General features: G+C 46.4%; 1 protein-coding gene across 9 annotated transcripts in view; it reads right to left on the bottom strand.

Annotated features, from left to right (window-relative positions):
- Window positions 1-17,091, bottom strand: part of LOC105463988 (spectrin alpha, non-erythrocytic 1) — an 85,970-nt gene that overhangs the window by 38,200 nt on the left and 30,679 nt on the right. For 6 of the 9 annotated variants that reach the window (XM_071078416.1, XM_071078414.1, XM_071078418.1 and 3 more), the window contains exons 12-24: window positions 16,055-16,165; window positions 15,086-15,163; window positions 14,793-14,948; window positions 14,358-14,562; window positions 13,667-13,848; window positions 13,111-13,354; window positions 12,793-12,915; window positions 11,688-11,905; window positions 9,675-9,767; window positions 8,129-8,263; window positions 6,055-6,203; window positions 4,639-4,698; window positions 3,312-3,510 (exon numbers count right to left, since the gene is read on the bottom strand). In XM_071078416.1, the coding sequence (XP_070934517.1) occupies window positions 3,312-3,510; window positions 4,639-4,698; window positions 6,055-6,203; window positions 8,129-8,263; window positions 9,675-9,767; window positions 11,688-11,905; window positions 12,793-12,915; window positions 13,111-13,354; window positions 13,667-13,848; window positions 14,358-14,562; window positions 14,793-14,948; window positions 15,086-15,163; window positions 16,055-16,165 (1,953 nt within the window). The remainder of the gene's footprint in view (window positions 1-3,311; window positions 3,511-4,638; window positions 4,699-6,054; window positions 6,204-8,128; window positions 8,264-9,674; window positions 9,768-11,687; window positions 11,906-12,792; window positions 12,916-13,110; window positions 13,355-13,666; window positions 13,849-14,357; window positions 14,563-14,792; window positions 14,949-15,085; window positions 15,164-16,054; window positions 16,166-17,091) is intronic. The other 3 variants (XM_071078417.1, XM_071078421.1, XM_071078422.1) reach the window with 1 other exon arrangement.

Raw genomic sequence — 17,091 nt, 5'->3', positions numbered from 1 at the left:
CTTCTAATGAGACTCAGTCTCACTCTGTTGCCCAGGCTGGAGTGCAGTGGCATGATCACGGTTCACTGCAACCTCCGCCTCCTGGGTTCAAGTGACCTTCGTGCCTCAGCCTCCTGAGTAGCTGGGACTACAGCCAGGCACTACCACGCCCAGCTACTTTTTGTATTTTCAGCAGAGATGGGGTTTTACCACGTTGGCCAGGCTGGTCTTGAACTCCTGACCTCCAGTGATCCGCCTGCCTCAGCCTCCCAAAGTGCTGAGATTACAGGCATGCGCCGCTGGGCCCGGCCAGAAAAATTTTTTCAATTATAACAATGGATGTGAGGCAGGGCGCGGTGGCTCAAGCCTGTAATCCCAGCACTTTGGGAGGCCGAGATGGGCGGATCATGAGGTCTGGAGATCGAGACCATCCTGGCTAACACGGTGAAACCCCGTCTCTACTAAAAAAATACAAAAAAAACTAGCCGGGTGAGGTGGCGGGAGCCTGCAGTCCCAGCTACTCGGGAGGCTGAGGCAGGAGAATGGCGCAAACCCGGGAGGAGGAGCTTGCAGTGAGCCGAGATCCGGCCACTGCACTCCAGCCTGGGCGACAGAGCGAGACTCCATCTCCAAAAAAAATAAATAAATAAAAAATAATGGATGTGGTAGCCTACGTCCATAGTCCCAGCTACACGGGTGGCTGAGGTGGGAGGATCACTTGAGCACAGGAGTTCAAGGTTACAGTGAGCTACAATCATCCCACTGCACTCTAGCCTGTGCGAGAGAGTGAGACCCTATCTCTAAAAAATAAGTAAAAACGAGATAAAATTTTAATGCACAGTTACTATAGGAGATAGAAGCTCTTCCTCCTCATTTGAATTTTTTGTAAGAATACTTTTAAGTGAATCCCAGCACTTTGGGAGGCCGAGACGGGCGGATCACCAGGTCAGGAGATCGAGACCATCCTGGCTGACCCAGTGAAACTCCGTCTCTACTAAAAACTACAAAAACTAGCCGGGCGAGGTGGCGGGCGCCTGTAGTCCCAGCTACTCGGGAGGCTGAGGCAGGAGAATGGCGTAAACCCAGGAGGCGGAGCTTGCAATGAGCTGAGATCTGGCCACTGCACTCCAGCCTGGGCGACAGAGCGAGACTCCATCTCAAAAAAAAAAAAAAAAAAAAGAATACTTTTAAGTGGTGGAATGGATAAACAATGTGTAGTGTGCCAGTCAAATATTATTCAGCTATAAAAAGGAATGGAGTACTGACATGTGCTACAAAAAGGATGAAACTTGAAAACATTATGGGCCAGGTGCAGTGGCTCACACCTGTAATCCCAGCACTTTGGGAGGGCAAGATGGGCAGACAGCCTGAGCTCAGGAGTTCGAGACCAGACTGGGCAACATGGCGAAACCTTGTCTCTACAAAAAATACAAAAATTAGCTGAGCATAGTGGTACATAGCTATAGTCCCAGCTACTCAGGAGGCTGAGACAGGAGGATCACTTGAACCCAGGAAGCGGAGGCTGCAGTAAGCTGAGACTGGGCCACTGCACTCCAGCCTGGGCAACGGAATGCTACCTTGTCTCAAAAATAAATAAATAAAAGAAAGAAAACATAAACAAAAGAAGCCAGTCACAAAAAGTCACATGACGTGATTCCATTTATATAAATTGTCCAGAATAGGTAAATATGGAGGCAAGCAGCAGATGAGTGGCTACGTGGGCCACTGGGGTTAGGGAGAATGGCAAATGAATGCTTGATAGATATGTGGTTTTCTTCTGAAGTGATGCAAATGTTTCAGAACTAGAGGTGGTGGTTGCACAACATTGTGAATGTACTCAATACCACTGAATTGTACACTTTAAAATGGTTAGCTTTGTGAATTTACCCCAATTTTTTAAAAAAAGAGTACTTTCACATCTATTGTAGTTTAGGCTTAGAAAAGTTCTTATAACAACATGTAGAGAACAAAGTATATCCTTCCTTAAAACTAAACTAGTCCAAAAAGGTTTCAATTAAAGTCTTTTAAAAATAGCTACACAGGCCAGGCGTGGTAGCTCACTTTGGGTCAAGCTGAGGTGGGGGGATCACTTGAGGCCAGGAATTTAAGACCAGGCTGGCCAACACGGTAAAACCTCGGCTGTACTAAAAATACAAAAATTTGCCAGACGTGGTCATGCGTACCTGTAATCCCAGCTACTCGGGTGGCTGAGGCATGAGAATCACTTGAGCCTGGGAGGCGAAGTTGCAGTGACCTGATATCGAGCCACTGCACTCCAGCCTGGGCAATACAGTGAGACTCTGTCTTAAAAAAAAAAAAACTGAGGCCGGGCGCGGTGGCTCACGCCTGTAATCCCAGCACTTTGGGAGACCGAGGCAGGTGGATCACCTGAGGTCAGCAGTTTGAGACCAGCCTGACCAATATGGTGAAACCTCATCTCTACTAAAAATACAAAAACTAGCCAGGCATGGTGGCAAGCCCCTGCAGTCCCAGCTACTCGGGAGGCTGAGACAGGAGAACTGCTTGAACCTGGGAGGAGAAGGTTGCAGTGAACTGAGATCATGCCAATGAACTTCAAGCCTGGGCGACGAAAGCGTGATTCCGTCTCAAAAGAAAAAAAAATTGGAAAAAAAAAATAGCTACATAGATGATGGAATATAATCTATGTAATTTGCATTCCAGTAATTTGCAGTCAGAAATCAAGAGACTCCGGCCGGGCGCAGAAGCTCATGCCTATAATCCCAGTACTTTGGAGGCTGAGGTGGGTGGATCACCTGAAGTTAGGAGTTTGAGGCCGGCCTGGCCAACATGGTGAAACACTGTCTCTACTAAAAACACAAAAATTAGCAGGACATGGTGGCGGGCATCTGTAATCCCAGATACTTAGGAGGCTAGGGCACGGGAATCACTTGAACCCAGGAGGCAGAGGTTGCAGTGAGCTGAAGTCATACCACTGCACTCCAGTTTGGATGACAGCGAGAATCCATCTCAAAAAAAAAAAAAAAAAAAAAAAAAAATCAAGAGACTAAAATCTTTTTTTTTTTTTTTTTTTGAGACGGAGTCTTGCTCTGTAGCCCGGGCTGGAGTGCAGTGGCCGGATCTCAGCTCACTGCAAGCTCCGTCTCCCGGGTTTTAGGCCATTCTCCTGCCTCAGCCTCCGGAGTAGCTGGGACTACAGGCGCCCGCCACCTCGCCCGGCTAGTTTTTTGTACTTTTAGTAGAGACGGGGTTTCACGGTGTTAGCCAGGATGGTCTCGATCTCCTGACCTCGTGATCCGCCCATCTCGGCCTCCCAAAGTGAATTTTCAGCTGAGCTCTAAGACTGCCCATACCTTCTGGAAGTCATCAAACTTCTTCTGGAGCACCTCAACCTGCTCCAAGTCTGCGCCGACCTCCTCACTTGTCAGAGCGGCTTCCTTCTCATTGATCCATTGCTGTAGTTCATTCGCTTCACGGAACAACATAAACTTCTTGCAACTCTTCTCCAACATGCCTTTACGCTTCTCACCCAGTTCCAGAAGAGAATGATATCTGATGGAATTCAAGAGGGAGACAAGAGGGACAAAGAAGGCAGTTTGTAAATGCTGACATAAAGGCAAACCACGAAGTGTCTCCAAGATATGGATTCCAGGCTACGAGTTTGTAATGATGATGCCCTAGTAACAGAGTTATCAGATGAAGATGAGGATCCCAAGTACCCACGCCACAGCCTAAGAGATATGCACACACTGTTCACAACTAGGTGGCTAGAACAGCCAGGCACACTTATCTCCAGGCCAATTCTGCACTTATAACAACACAACCACAAATGACTGAAACCAAGCGCTTAGCACAGTAACACAGGGTTCATGCAACTACAGTGGAGAGATGAAATGAATTTGCTGGGCAGAATGTATACAGAGGGTTTTTTTTTTTGTCTTTTATAATTCTCTGAATAGCCCCCAGGCTGGGGTGAGGTGGGGGAGGTACACTGAGCTTTAAAATATCCTCATACAGGATGTTTTATCTCCATATTAGTAGGACATTTCTAAAATGATACATTCAGTTCTCAGAAAGTTTTGGCAAGTTCGGAAGGAAAATCAGGCACATTACTGAGTATCTCTGTGCCATTCTGTTACTGAAAGATTTCTTAAGAATCAAAGGATATTCTAACCCTCGGGAACTAAAACACAAAAGGCTGAAATATTATCTTTGAACATGAAAACAACAAACAATAAAAAACTAAAAGTTAAAAAAAACTAGAATCACCATCAAATCTAAGTGTCCCAAAGTGAAATAAAAAAGCAATGAGTTACCAAGAATCACAACACTTTAAGAGAAGCATATGATTTCCTTCCTACTAAGGAAAACTACAGAACAAGCCTTCAGGTTTGCTGCTGATAGTGGCTGGTCCACCACAAAAACCAACAGGAGGGGGAACCAACACCACTCTGAACACACAGCTGCACACGGAAGCAACCAATGAGATAAGCAGTCATCAACCAACACAGCTGCACCGCGACCTCTTCCCTTGTGAGGCAAAGCTGCTGCACAGACAGGCAGTTCCTCCCACCACCTCATCTTTCTGGATGAACAAAGGCCTTCAAGAGAAGCGGCAGAGGGAGAATGGACAGGGTAGCAGTGGACACTGGTGCTCTGCAAGACTCTCAGCCTACTCACAGTTCTTCCACCTGCTTCATACGCAGAGATACACTGCCGGCCTCCTTAGTTATGCGTGTCCTGCACAGAGGGGGCACAGCAAAAGCATGCACAAATTAGTGGGATTAATCCACAGGGATGAAAGGCGGCAGCTCCCACTGGTGCCATGATGGTGGATGCTTAATGTTGGGAAAATACGGACTCATTCAACAGCTCTAAGGAGCACTCTAAGCCATGAGTGAAATGACAGTAAAGAAATAACAGGAAAATTACAGGGTTAGTTCACCTTCATTTTCTTGACAGGTCTGCCATGCTTAAGGCAGATTTTCCTGTACTGAAAACACTGGTAACTTCACAGAGCAAGGTCAGGGAACAGACTGGACTACCCTTAGAAAGAAATTTTACTGAGAGCTAACAAGCAATTTAGCCATATATTTGATCTACTTTTTCCTCTTATATTTATGACCCAGACTGCTGGTAAGAATACAAACCAAGGCCGGGTACGGTGGCTCACGCCTATAATCCCAGCACTTTGGGAGGTCAAGGCGGGCAGATCATGAGGTCAGGAGTTTTAGACCAGCCTGGCCAACACAGCGAAACCCCGTCTCTACTAAAAATACAAAAATTAGCTGGGTGTGGTAGCACATGCCAGCAGTCCCAGCTACTTGGGAGGCTGAGGCAGGATATCACTTGAATCCGGGAGGTAAGGTTGCAGTAAGCCAAGATCATGCCGCTGCACTCCAGCCCGGGTGACAGAGCGAGACTCTGTCTCAAAAAAAAAAAAAAAAGAATATAAACCAAAACCTTCCATTCTTATCTCAATAATAACAGAATCTATAAGTGGACAAATAACTCTGATCTTACTGAGGATCACTGGAATCCAAAAATTCCACTATTCTACCCAAACTCTAGTGGGAATGTATTTCCTGGATACTTCTCAAGTGTCCAAAACTGCTGATTCCACTAGTGGAGTCAGAAATACCCTGAAGGAGGGACACAGGGCAATATGGGGGCTCAGCTACAGGAAAGAGAACAGAGCCATTTCATTACAAAATTCCATTCTCAGAACTCAAAGCTATGGCAGAGAGAGAAGCTCTGAAAGCAGCTTTTCAAAGTGGACAGAGCTGTAGGGGTGTAGAATCTGAATATCCAATTTCGAAAAGCATCTCGAACCAAAAGACAAATGGCAATGATTAGAAAAATTCTGTTTAGGAAAAACTCATGAACACTGGTGGAAAAAAAACAAAGCAAAATAAGTCATCAGTCAGGGATTTGAGACCCAAACAGGGAGGTCTGTGGGCTCAAAGTGGGGTGGAGACAGCAGGAGGCATGCAGGTGGGCTCCAGGAGCCTCAGGACACGCCTAAGCTTCGGCCCATGTGGAACAGAGTACGCCTGTGGGACGCCTGGTCCTTGTGGCCCCCGGTGTCATCCTTACTGATTGTCAATCTGCTCCTGCCGCAGCGCTATGCTGCCTTGCTCCTCCAGGAGATTCTCCCGGGAGGCTGACTGGGCGGGGTCCAATTTCTTCACGTAAGCAGCTGGCACAAAACCCTGACGATCGTTCACTTCCACTTTCCACCAATCCTAAAGAAAAAAGACAGAGAACTGAAAACAAATTCCTTCTCTGAGACGGAGAATCCAAGGAGGTCATGTGTGTGCACACACAAGACAGCATTAATTGTTTTAAGAGGCCCAAAACAATATTAAAGTCACTTTGCATAAGGTCTGATAATTCAGTCCCTTCCTCACCTACCACACCCACAGAGGGTCATAGGCAGAAGAGCAATGCTGCCTGCCACCAAGGCCAGACTTCTCTCCACTTAGATGCTCCAGAACTGTGCTATTTAACACTGGAGCCACCAGCCACATGTGCCCACTGAACTTTCATTGAGTTAGAACTTTTTATTTTTGAAATGGAGTCTTGCTCTATCACCAGGCTGGAGTGCAGTGGCACCATCTTGGCTCATTACAACCTCTGCCTCCCGGGTTCAAGTGATTCCCCTGCCTCAGCCTCCCAAGTAGCTGGGACTATAGGCGTGCGCCACCACGCTCAGCTAATTTTTTGTATTTTAGTAGAGACGGGGTTTCACCATGTTGGCCAGGATGGTCTCGATCTCCTGACACTGTGATCCACCCGCCTCAGCTTCCCAAAGAGCTGAGATTACAGGCGTGAACTACCACGCCTGGCTTTTTTTTTTTTTTTTTAAATATAAATAGAGATGAGGTCTCAGGCCAAGCACAGTTGCTCACACCTGTAATCCCAGCACTTTGGGAGGCTGAGGCAGGCACATCAAAAGGTCAGGAGATTGAGACCATCCTGGCTAACATGGTGAAACCCTATCTCTAATAAAAAATACAAAAAATTTGCTGGGCGTGGTGGTGGGCGCCTGTAGTCCCAGCTAGTTGGGAGGCTGAGGCAGGAGAATGGTGTGACCCCGGGAACCGGAGCTTGCAGTGAGCTGAGATCGCACCACTGCACTCCAGCCTGGGCAACAGAGCAAAACTCCATCTTAAAAAAAAAAAAAAAAAAAAAAAAATGAGGTCTTGCTATGTGCCCCAGGTTGGTCTCGAACTCCTGGGCTCAAGCGATCCTCCCGTCTAGGCCTCCCAAAGTGCTGGGATTACAGGCGTGAGCCACTATGCCCGGCCTCATCGAGTTATAATTCAATTAAATAAAACACTCAGTTGTACTAGCCATATTTTAAGGGCCCACTATCACACGTAGCTAGTAGTTACTGCAGAGGCAGCACAGACACCTTACATTTCCACCATCACGGAAAGTTCTACTGGGCAATGCTGCTTCATATAAACCAAAGCTAGACCACAAGTTGGTTTAAGTTTAAATTAGAATCAATAGAAAGATAAGAATCACAGGATTCCTCAAAGTATCATGACAAGGATAAATAAGGTGTGGGAGTGGGAATAAATTGGCTCTTAAAAATGGCCAACGACATTTCTCCAGCCTTAACTAAAACGGAAGGCAGGCCTCTTTCAGGATCAGTCAGATAATCTGTGGACGCTTCAAGGCCACCGTCAATTCAGAGTGTGTTAGGGAAGAAAGGCTGATGGACCAGGATGGATTTATTATTGTCATTATTTAGCCTGGAGAAGACAAAGCCTGCGGGGTGAGGTCACAGCTGTCTCCAATGATCTGCTGGGCTGAGATGTAGCCTGTAGTCTGGAGTAAGAACCAACAGGTCCAAGTTATACAGCAAACTTTGGCTCGACAGGTCAAGAATTCCACCTAGAGATACTCAATGGTGAAAATAAGCTATCCTTCTGAGCGTGATTATCTATGCTTCTTGCAGGTATTCAAGAAGACAGATTAACTTCTTGATCATACACAGTACCGCATAAATGTATATCATGTCGGGGACTGGTAAAGAAACTTATCTCTTTGAATTCTAAGCCTTTTCATTTCAGGGAGACACACAACCCACAGAAACCCAACTGAGCATACATGGAGGTGCTAGTGAGGAACAAACACGCAGCCACTCTCTGTGCCTTGCCTTGTTGGTGCTGTTGAGTAAGGTAAGGATATCTCCCTTCTTCATGGTGACCTCTCGGGGACTCTTCTCCTGATAGTCGTAGAGAGCCAAGACCAGCTCCTTCCCAGTCTCGTCATCCATGGGGGCCACTTGTTGCTAAAAATCCAAAGAAAGGGCAAACATTGTAAAAACAGGTCCACGCTGAGTCATCTAAGTACACAGCAGTTTCAAATGTCACCAGCTGTACCAAATTTACCAAATACACACTCATGAGAATTCTTCACTGAAGCTACCAATAAAATCTGATCCAAGAACTTTAAATTTTTGGTATCTTTAAAAAAAAAATCTCATTTTGGCTGGGCGCAGTGGCATACACCTGTAATCCCAGCACTTTGGGAGGCCAAGGCAAATCACCTGAGGTTGGGAGTTTGAGACCAGCCTGACCAACATGGAGAAACCCCATCTCTACTAAAAATACAAAATTAGCCAGGCGTGGTGCATGCCTGTAACCGCAGCAACTCGGGCTGAGGCAGGAGAATCACTTGAACCTGGGAGGTGGAGGTTGCGGTGAGCCAAGATTGTGCCACTGCACTCCAACCTGGGCAACAAGGGTGAAACTCTGCCTCCAAAAAAAAAAAAAAAAATCTCATTTTAAATTAGGGCCGGGCACGGTGGCTCATGCCCACAATCCCAGCATTTTGAGAGGCTGAGGCGGGCGGATCTTGAGGTCAGGAATTTGAGACTAGCCTGGCCAACATGGTGAAACCCCATCTCTACTAAAAATACAAAAATTAGCTAGGCGTGGTGGCGGGCACCAATAATCCCAGCTACTCAGGAGGCTGAGGCAGGATAACTGCTTCAACCTGGGAGGCACAGGTTGCACTGAGCTGAGATCGTGACACTGCACTCTAGCAAGACTTCATCTCCGCCAGGCGCGGTGGCTCACGCCTGTAATCCCAGCACTTTGGGAGGCCGAGGCGGGCAGATCACGAGGTCAGGAGATCGAGACCATCCTAGTTAACACAGTGAAACCCTGTCTCTACCAAAAATACAAAAAATCAGCCGGGCGTGGTGGCAGGCGCCTGTAGTCCCAGCTACTCAGGAGGCTGAGGCAGGAGAATGGCGTGAACCTGGGAGGCGGAGCTTGCAGTGAGCCAAGATCGCGCCACTGTACTCCATCCAGCCTGGGTGACAGAGTGAGACTCCATCTCAAAAAAGACTCCATCTCAAAAAAACAAAAAAAATTTTAGCTGGGCATGGTGGTGAACACCTGTAATCCCAGCTACTCGAGAAGCTGAGTCAGGAGAATCGCTTGAACCTGGGAGGCAGAGGTTGCAGTGAGCCGAGGTCGGCCGCTGCACTCCAGCCTGGGTGACAGAGTGAGACTTTGTCTCAGAAAAAAAAAAAAAGTCTCATTCTAAACTCTCTGTAAACCTTTGTCACAAGAGTTAATAGCAGAGTCAAATGTTGCCTATGATAGGAACATCTGTTGACAGCATCTGGATCCTTCCACTTTCCCAGCCCCCAAGGCCTCCCTCCAGTAACCCATAAACTGTTACAGGTTTACCCGGCAGGACTGTGCTTGTTCTCGCAAAGCCTGGATGCTGCTGCCATAGGCACTGAGATCTGACATCAAAGCTTCGTGTTTCTTCAGTAGAGCCTGAAACCAAAACCACACGTGGAGCACTGCACAGGGGCTGAAGCCTCCCATCCTCCACTGCCTCACCAACCTGCCATCCTGCCTCAACAGCCTTTCTCAGTTACACAATGACGTGATCACCTCCTGCCCTTCTTACAGTGCTAATACCATTTTCAAAGTTTTTCAGGTTTCCCATATTTTGGGACAATCATATATATTATGATTATAGCCTACTCATCCTGGTCTGGGCACAGCGGCTCATGCCTGTAATCCCAGCACTTTGGGAGGCTGAGGCAGGCAGACAGCTTGAGCCCAGGAGTTCAAGACCAGCCTGGGCAACATAGTGAAACCTCATCTCTACAGAAAATACAAACATCAGCCAGATGTAATGGTGCATGCCTGTATTCCAAGCTACTCAGGGGACTGAGGAGGGAAGACTGCTGAGCATAGGAGGTCAAGGCTGTAGGGAGTCGTGATCGCATCACTGTACTCCAGCCTCAGAGACAGAACGAGCGCGGTGCCACATGCCTGTAATCCCAACACTTTGGGAGGCTAAGGCAGGCAGATCACTTCAGGTCAGGAGTTCAAGACCAAACTGGCCCATGTGGTAAAACCTCATCTCTACTAAAAATACAAAAAAAATTAGCTGGGTGTGGTGGCGGGTGCCTATAATCCCAGCTACTCGGGAGGCTGAGGCAGAAGAATTGCTTGAACCCGGGAGGCAGAGGTTGCAGTGATCCGAGATTGTGCCACTGTACTTCAACCTGGATGACAGAGTGAGACTCTGTCCTAAAAAAATAAAAAAGGAAAAATTCAACTCATTCTAGTTTTTGTGAAGATTGGAAAGAGCTAGGTACAGGAACTATACCTAGACCTTTATGAATAAAATTTGAAAATTTTAGTCAAAAAACAGATAACCATAAAAAACCAAGTACATCTATGTATATATGTGTGCATGTTGGTATGTGTGCATATGTGCACATTGGTATGTACATGTGTATGCTGGTATGTTTGTAGCTACGTATATGCGTATGCGTGCATGTTGGTATGTTAGTATGTATGTAAACACACATATGGTTTCACATAGATGAAACAAGAATGGCAAATGTTAATGGTTGAAGGTGAGTGACAATCATCTTCTCTCTCCTTTAGGTATGATTAAATTTTCATAATAAAAAGTAAAAAGGCCAGGTGCGGTGGCGCAAGCTGTAATCCCAGCACTCTGGGACGCCGAGACGGGCGGATCACGAGGTTAGTAGATCAAGACCATCCTGGCTAACACGGTGAAACCCCGTCTCCACTAAAAAATACAAAAAAACTAGCCAGGCGAGGTGGCGGGTGCCTGTAGTCCCAGCTACTCGGGAGGCTGAGGCAGGAGAATGGCATAAACCCGGAAGGCGGAGCTTGCAGTGAGCCGAGATCCAGCCACTGCACTCCAGCCTGGGCGACAGAGCAAGACTCCATCTCAAAAAAAAAAAAAAGTAAAAAATGGGCCAGGAGGGGTGGCTCATTCCTATCATCCCAGCATTTTGGGAAGCCTTGGCAGGAGGATCGTTTGAGGCCAGGAGTTTGAAACCAGATGGGACAACATAGTGAGACCCTATCTCTACTAAAAATAACATTAAAATTAAAAAGCGTAGCTAGGCCTAGTGCTACCTGCCTATAGTCCCAACTACTTGGGAGGCTGAGGCAGGAGGATCGCTTGAGTCCAGGAGTTTGAGGCTGCAGTGAGCCACAATTATACCATTGCATTCCAGCCTGGGCAACAGTGAGACCCTGTCTTAAAAAAAAAAACGAAGTAAAAAATGGATTCCAAAACATCTTTAAAAACAATCATTGTGATGCACAGCTCCCATGCATCACTACTTCTCCTAACTTCCTTCTCAGTACAAGCCCTGTTCCACTTCCTTGGCAGGTAAGATGCTTCCCAAGCCTGGTTACCTCAGCAGAGTCTTCGTCCTTTCCATAGTCAGTGCTGCCCACAATGGGTTCTTTCTCCCGCATCCAGGATTCGGCCTCATTAGCATCAGCAAAGTACTGCTGGGCCTGCAGAGAGTCCTCCAGGTCCTGCCGACGCTGGGAGGCTTTGGCTTTCAGCGCTTCCCACTTTTGGTTCAGCTCGTGAAGCTTGGCCTTCACATCCTCTGCAGCAAAATGGCCTGGAAGGCGGGTAGGAAAAGAGGGTAACAAAAACTATGTTGACACATTACAGAAGGACAAAAGGAAGCTTTTCTGTGTGTTCACGGCACTTTCATTACTATGTTTTGGTGAGCTGTGCCCTTTCATAATTCCAATTTTTTTGAGAGGCTCAGGTTCTAACCCTTTAAAGGACTGTTTCATTTTTTGCCTCCTCAAACCATGACCTCTACCTAGACTCTAAGAAGCAGATACTGCAAGTTGGCATTAGTGATAGTATCATAAAGACTAGTAACAGTACCGCTGCAGCACTCAGTTACTGAGACTGGCATGTGCAGGCCCTCTTTCAGCTCTTTCCCTACTTGGTTTCACTTACTCACTACTGCGTCAGGAGAGGTGTTGTCATCCCCATTTCACAGATAAGAAATTCAGGCTCAGAGCCGGGCACGGTGGCTCACAGCTGTAATCCCAGCACTCAGAGAGGCTGAGGCAGGTGGATCATCTGAGGTCAGGAGTTCAAGACCAGCCTGACCAATATGGTGAAACCCCGTCTCTATTAAAAATACAAAAATTAGCTGGGTATGGTGGTGTGTGCCTGCAGTCCCAGCTACTTGGGAGGCTGAGAGAGGAGAACTGCTTGAGCTTGGGAGGCAGAGGTTCCAGTGAGCTGAGATCGCACCACTGCACTCCACCTTGGGTGACAGAGTGAGACTCCGTCTCAAAAAAAAAAAAAAAAAGGTAAATTCAAGCTCAGAAAGGTAAGGTCTGGTCAGGTCGTACAGTCAGTAAAGAATTGGGATGGTATTCAGCCCCAGAGCCCGGTCTGTTACGCCCACATGACCATGCCCTTGGCAAGAAGGGGAGATACAAGGAGCAGCGCCAAGCCACATCACTGATGCCAATTACTCACCTTCCTCCACCATGGCATTCCCCTTCTGTGTAACTGCTTTGATGCGTGGTTCATGTCCAGCAATTTCTGCTTGTAAGGCTTGATGTTTCTTTAGCAGATTCTGGACCCCAATCAAATCCTTACCTGAAAGCAGACACCACTCCCCAGTTATCCAACCATGAAGAGAAAAGTTAGCACTGATTTGTCATCCGTAGCTACCACCATGGTTCCAGTTCGATAATTTAAACTTGACCCTGCCCATCCTGACATGCATCCCCTCTATGCTACAACAGCATAGCCTTTCCCAAGTTGATTCCTACCTGAGGGAAACAGACTGACCTCTATTTGTAGATGCGGCAATGGGCTCTTTCTCTCGAATCCACGTCTCCTCATCCTCAACATCCCGGAAGAGCTGCTGCAACCGCAGAGAATCAGCCAGCTTCTGCTTCCGGGCAACCATGGGCTCCTTGAGTGCCTCATAGCGAGCCACGAGGGCTTCCTGTTTCTTCTTGATGTTTTCTGCATCAAAATGGCCAGCATCTTGGAACTGGCGGGCCTGAATGGTGATGCCATCAATTCGGTCCTGGCAATGTGAAAGGACAGAGCTGACATTACTTTGGGTGTGGTTTTATCGTACACAAAGAAAAGTTGATAAGGTCTTTTTCCCACCCCTAAGAGTATTCTTTCTGCTAGTTCCTTCCTTCATCTGAGGCTCCTAGAAAGCTCTAAGGGATGATATTTAATTTGAGCAGAAACACATGTAGCACAGAGTAATCTAAGAAAATCAACACATTTCATCCCTCCCAAAACTCATTTAGTCTGAAATTACTGGCTTTTCCTCCCTCCTATGGTTTCTGCATTCACTTGCCCAACCACAGCCCCCAGCTCACACTACCTGGTGAGCAGCCACATCTGCCTCTAGTAGGGCATGTTTCTTCTGGAGGTTCTGCACATTGGTAAGATCTTTGCCGTAATCATCTGAAGCCAAGTGACCTTCTACTTCATACAGCCACAATTCAATATCCTCAACATTGCGATTAAATTGCTGTTGCTGGTTGGCTTCACGAAGCTTTATTCCTATGGAAGGAAGCAAGTTTAATTTTGTATTGCTTAGCATTACCTTTCTGACGACACTGCCCATGAACAGTAGCATCTTAGTGAAGAATTATATAGATCAGAGTTTTATTCCTTCACTTACATCACAAAGGGAAAGAAAATATCAATTGCAGCCTCTGCTCTACCATCTCAAGGTTGAACTGGAAGCATTCTAACCCCCCTGAGATACAAGGACACTGGAGAATTAGTAAATGCCCTTGGCTCTCAGCTGAACTTTGATTTTCAGCAATGAGGCCCAATTCTGTTCCTTCTCACTCAGACTCCCTCACCAACCAGTATGCTCAACTACATTTACCAAACTATTATCAAGAACTTAAGCCAAGTAATTCCTACACAGGAAATTATCCCTAACGCCAAAGTCATCCACTTCACCTTACTTTAGGGGTATATGTCCCTAAAATACTTCATAGAAAGGGGTATTTAGTTCCTCAAACATGCATGTCACAATCCAATGGAACATCTTCTCTTACCTTTCAGTTCAGTGGCCTCTAGCAGTTTCTTCCACAAACTGATCACCTCATTCATACGAGCTGCTACTTCATCCTTGGCATAGTGGTTGACATCAATCAGTTTTTGGCCAGCTTTCTCCAAGGCATCAATTCGGCTCTGGTTTGCTGAGAGCTCAGCCTCAAAAGCCTGATGCTTCTGTACTTTTCCTTGTAGGTTGGATGGATCCTGCCCATAAAAGAAAGAAGGGGATTCTTTCTATCTAAACCTGAGTATGTCAAGTTCCCTTGCATTACCTTTATACTTATCTTTATGGAGGAATGTATAAAACAGTTGGCTTACATTAAGTAGTGTGGTTTTTGGAATCCCTTATTTTGTCCTTTAGCTATCATTTATTTGTGAGAGCTGTGTTTAGCTTACTAATCAAGTGCTACACAGCAACACTAATAGTACATTACTTTATAAGCTTCATCTGTGGCAGTTTTCATCTTCTCATTGACCCAACTCTTGAGCTCATCAGAATCACGGAAAAACTGCTGCAAATGGAACGAATCGGCTAGCTGGGCCCGGCGACGCATGGCTCTCTCGTGAAGGGCATTGCGGCGGCTCAACAGCTGAAAGACAAGGATCCCCTGTAAGTCTCTAGTGTTTATGCCCAAAGGGATGTCCAGTTGAAGAGACTTAACTGGAACATCTCAGAAGAGAGACCCACATACCAAAAAGGAAAAGCATGAAGAACCTACAAACTTACAGCATCTCGGCGAGTGGCCACATCTTCCATTGCATAGTGGTTGTTCTGAATTAGCTTGGTTGCAAATTCATCTAATGCCTAGGAAGGAAGATAAAAGTTATTCATTGGTAAGCACATTAGTCCTGAGCTTGGCCTCTAGAGAAAAGTAATGGCTGAACAGATCATAAAACACACCAAACTTTAACATAGGTCAAGGTTTTCACCCAAAGGTTGGTGATGACATTTTTCTCACAACTTTTCAGATTTTGCTTGATGTTATCAGTTACATATCTTAAGACTGCGCTACCTCCATTCAAGACTGGAGACACTAGTTGTGCCACCATCTCCTGGCAGGGGTCAAATACAGGTTAACAGCTTTCCAAATTCTTATTTCTAAGATGTATTTTCAATGGGAAGAGTACCTCTTTTTTTTTTGAGACTGAGTCTCGCTCTGTCGCCCAGGTTGGAGTGCAGTGGTGCGACCTCAAATCACTGCAAGCTCCGCCTCCCAGGTTCACACCATTCTCCTGCCTCAGCCTCCCCAGTAGCTGGGACTACAGGTGCCCGCCACCACGCCTGACTAATTCTTTGTATTTTTAGTAGAGACGGGGTTTCACTGTGTTAGCCAGGATGGTCTTGATCTCCTGACCTTGTGATCTGCCCGCCTCAGCCTCCCAAAGTGCTGGGATTACAGAAGTGAGCCACTGCACCCAGCCAAGAGTACCTCTTAATATTAACCCTGACCTACTTTTAATGAAGGGTACAAACTTAAAGAAGTTTGGAGGTTTCCATTAAGGAAATCATTTTTCCATAAAGTTGTATTATGTCTTCAACGAGATAGCATGTCATCCTTGTGAAAGTTTAAGCACCCACAGGAGTGCTCTGCATATGAATCCTTTCACCAAATCTGTTCAGAATCCTTCCAGGGAAAGAGACTCTGGCTTACGATAATAAGGGTCATTTGAAAGCACTGACAAGAAGGGATCTTACTGTAATCTTTTCCTCCTGGGCACTAAGGGATTTCTCAAAGTCTTCATGCTTCTTAAGAAGTGCTTCCACACTATCCAAGGAATCTCCCAAGTCTTCATTCAACAGGAACGCCTTGCCAAAGGAAACAAAGTGTTCAGAATAATGTCCTATTCCTTTGATCTTCTAAGACTGTGAAGCAAAGGGTATTTTGGCCAAAATACAAAAAGAAGGAAAGACATTTTATGGCTGTTAAACTTCTAAGATCTCTTCTAGGAAGTTTAAAGTCCTTTTGGATTTTTTTTTTTTTTTTTTGAGACGGAGTCTCGCTCTGTCGCCCGGGCTGGAGTGCAGTGGCCGGATCTCCGCTCACTGCAAGCTCCGCCTCCCAGGTTTACGTCATTCTCCTGCCTCAGCCTCCCAAGTAGCTGGGACTACAGGCGCCCGCCACCTCGCCCAGCTAGTTTTTTGTATTTTTTAGTAGAGACGGGGTTTCACCGTGTTAGCCAGGATGGTCTCGATCTCCTGACCTCGTGATCCGCCCGTCTCGGCCTCCCAAAGTGCTGGGATTACAGGCTTGAGCCACCGCGCCTGGCCAAGTCCTTTTGGATTTTTTTAAAATCAATCCAGTAAAGTCATACCATGAAATCCTTGTTCCACATTCTATTGAAACTTCTCTTACATAGCTTTTGTTGCTTCTATTAGATTTAGATGGCACATAATGCTAAAGTGTTTTTTGTGAGACAGGATCTTGGTCTACTGAACAGGCTAGAGTGTGTGGTACGATCATAGTTTGCTGTAGCCTTGAGTTCCTGGGCTCAAAGGATACTCCCATTTCAGCCTCCCAAGGTGCTGGGATTACAGGAGACAGCCACTGCACCCGGCAATGCTAAGTTCTAAGAAAAAAATCTCAAAACATTTTACATCACACTAATCTGAAAAGCTGGGGCCTTTTCTGAAGGCCTTGCAATCTCAGCAGAGAGAGATGCCGGCAGAGCCGAGAGAAGCTTCCTCAATTCCCCCTCTTCAATGGATTCAGAACTAACATGGTACCGATGTCC

Source organism: Macaca nemestrina, chromosome 14 (genome assembly GCF_043159975.1).
Source record: "Macaca nemestrina isolate mMacNem1 chromosome 14, mMacNem.hap1, whole genome shotgun sequence".
NCBI classification, from domain to species: Eukaryota; Metazoa; Chordata; class Mammalia; order Primates; family Cercopithecidae; genus Macaca; species Macaca nemestrina.
The sequence above is the reverse complement of the archived record's forward strand: the minus strand, read 5'-3'. Positions and strand labels throughout refer to the sequence as shown.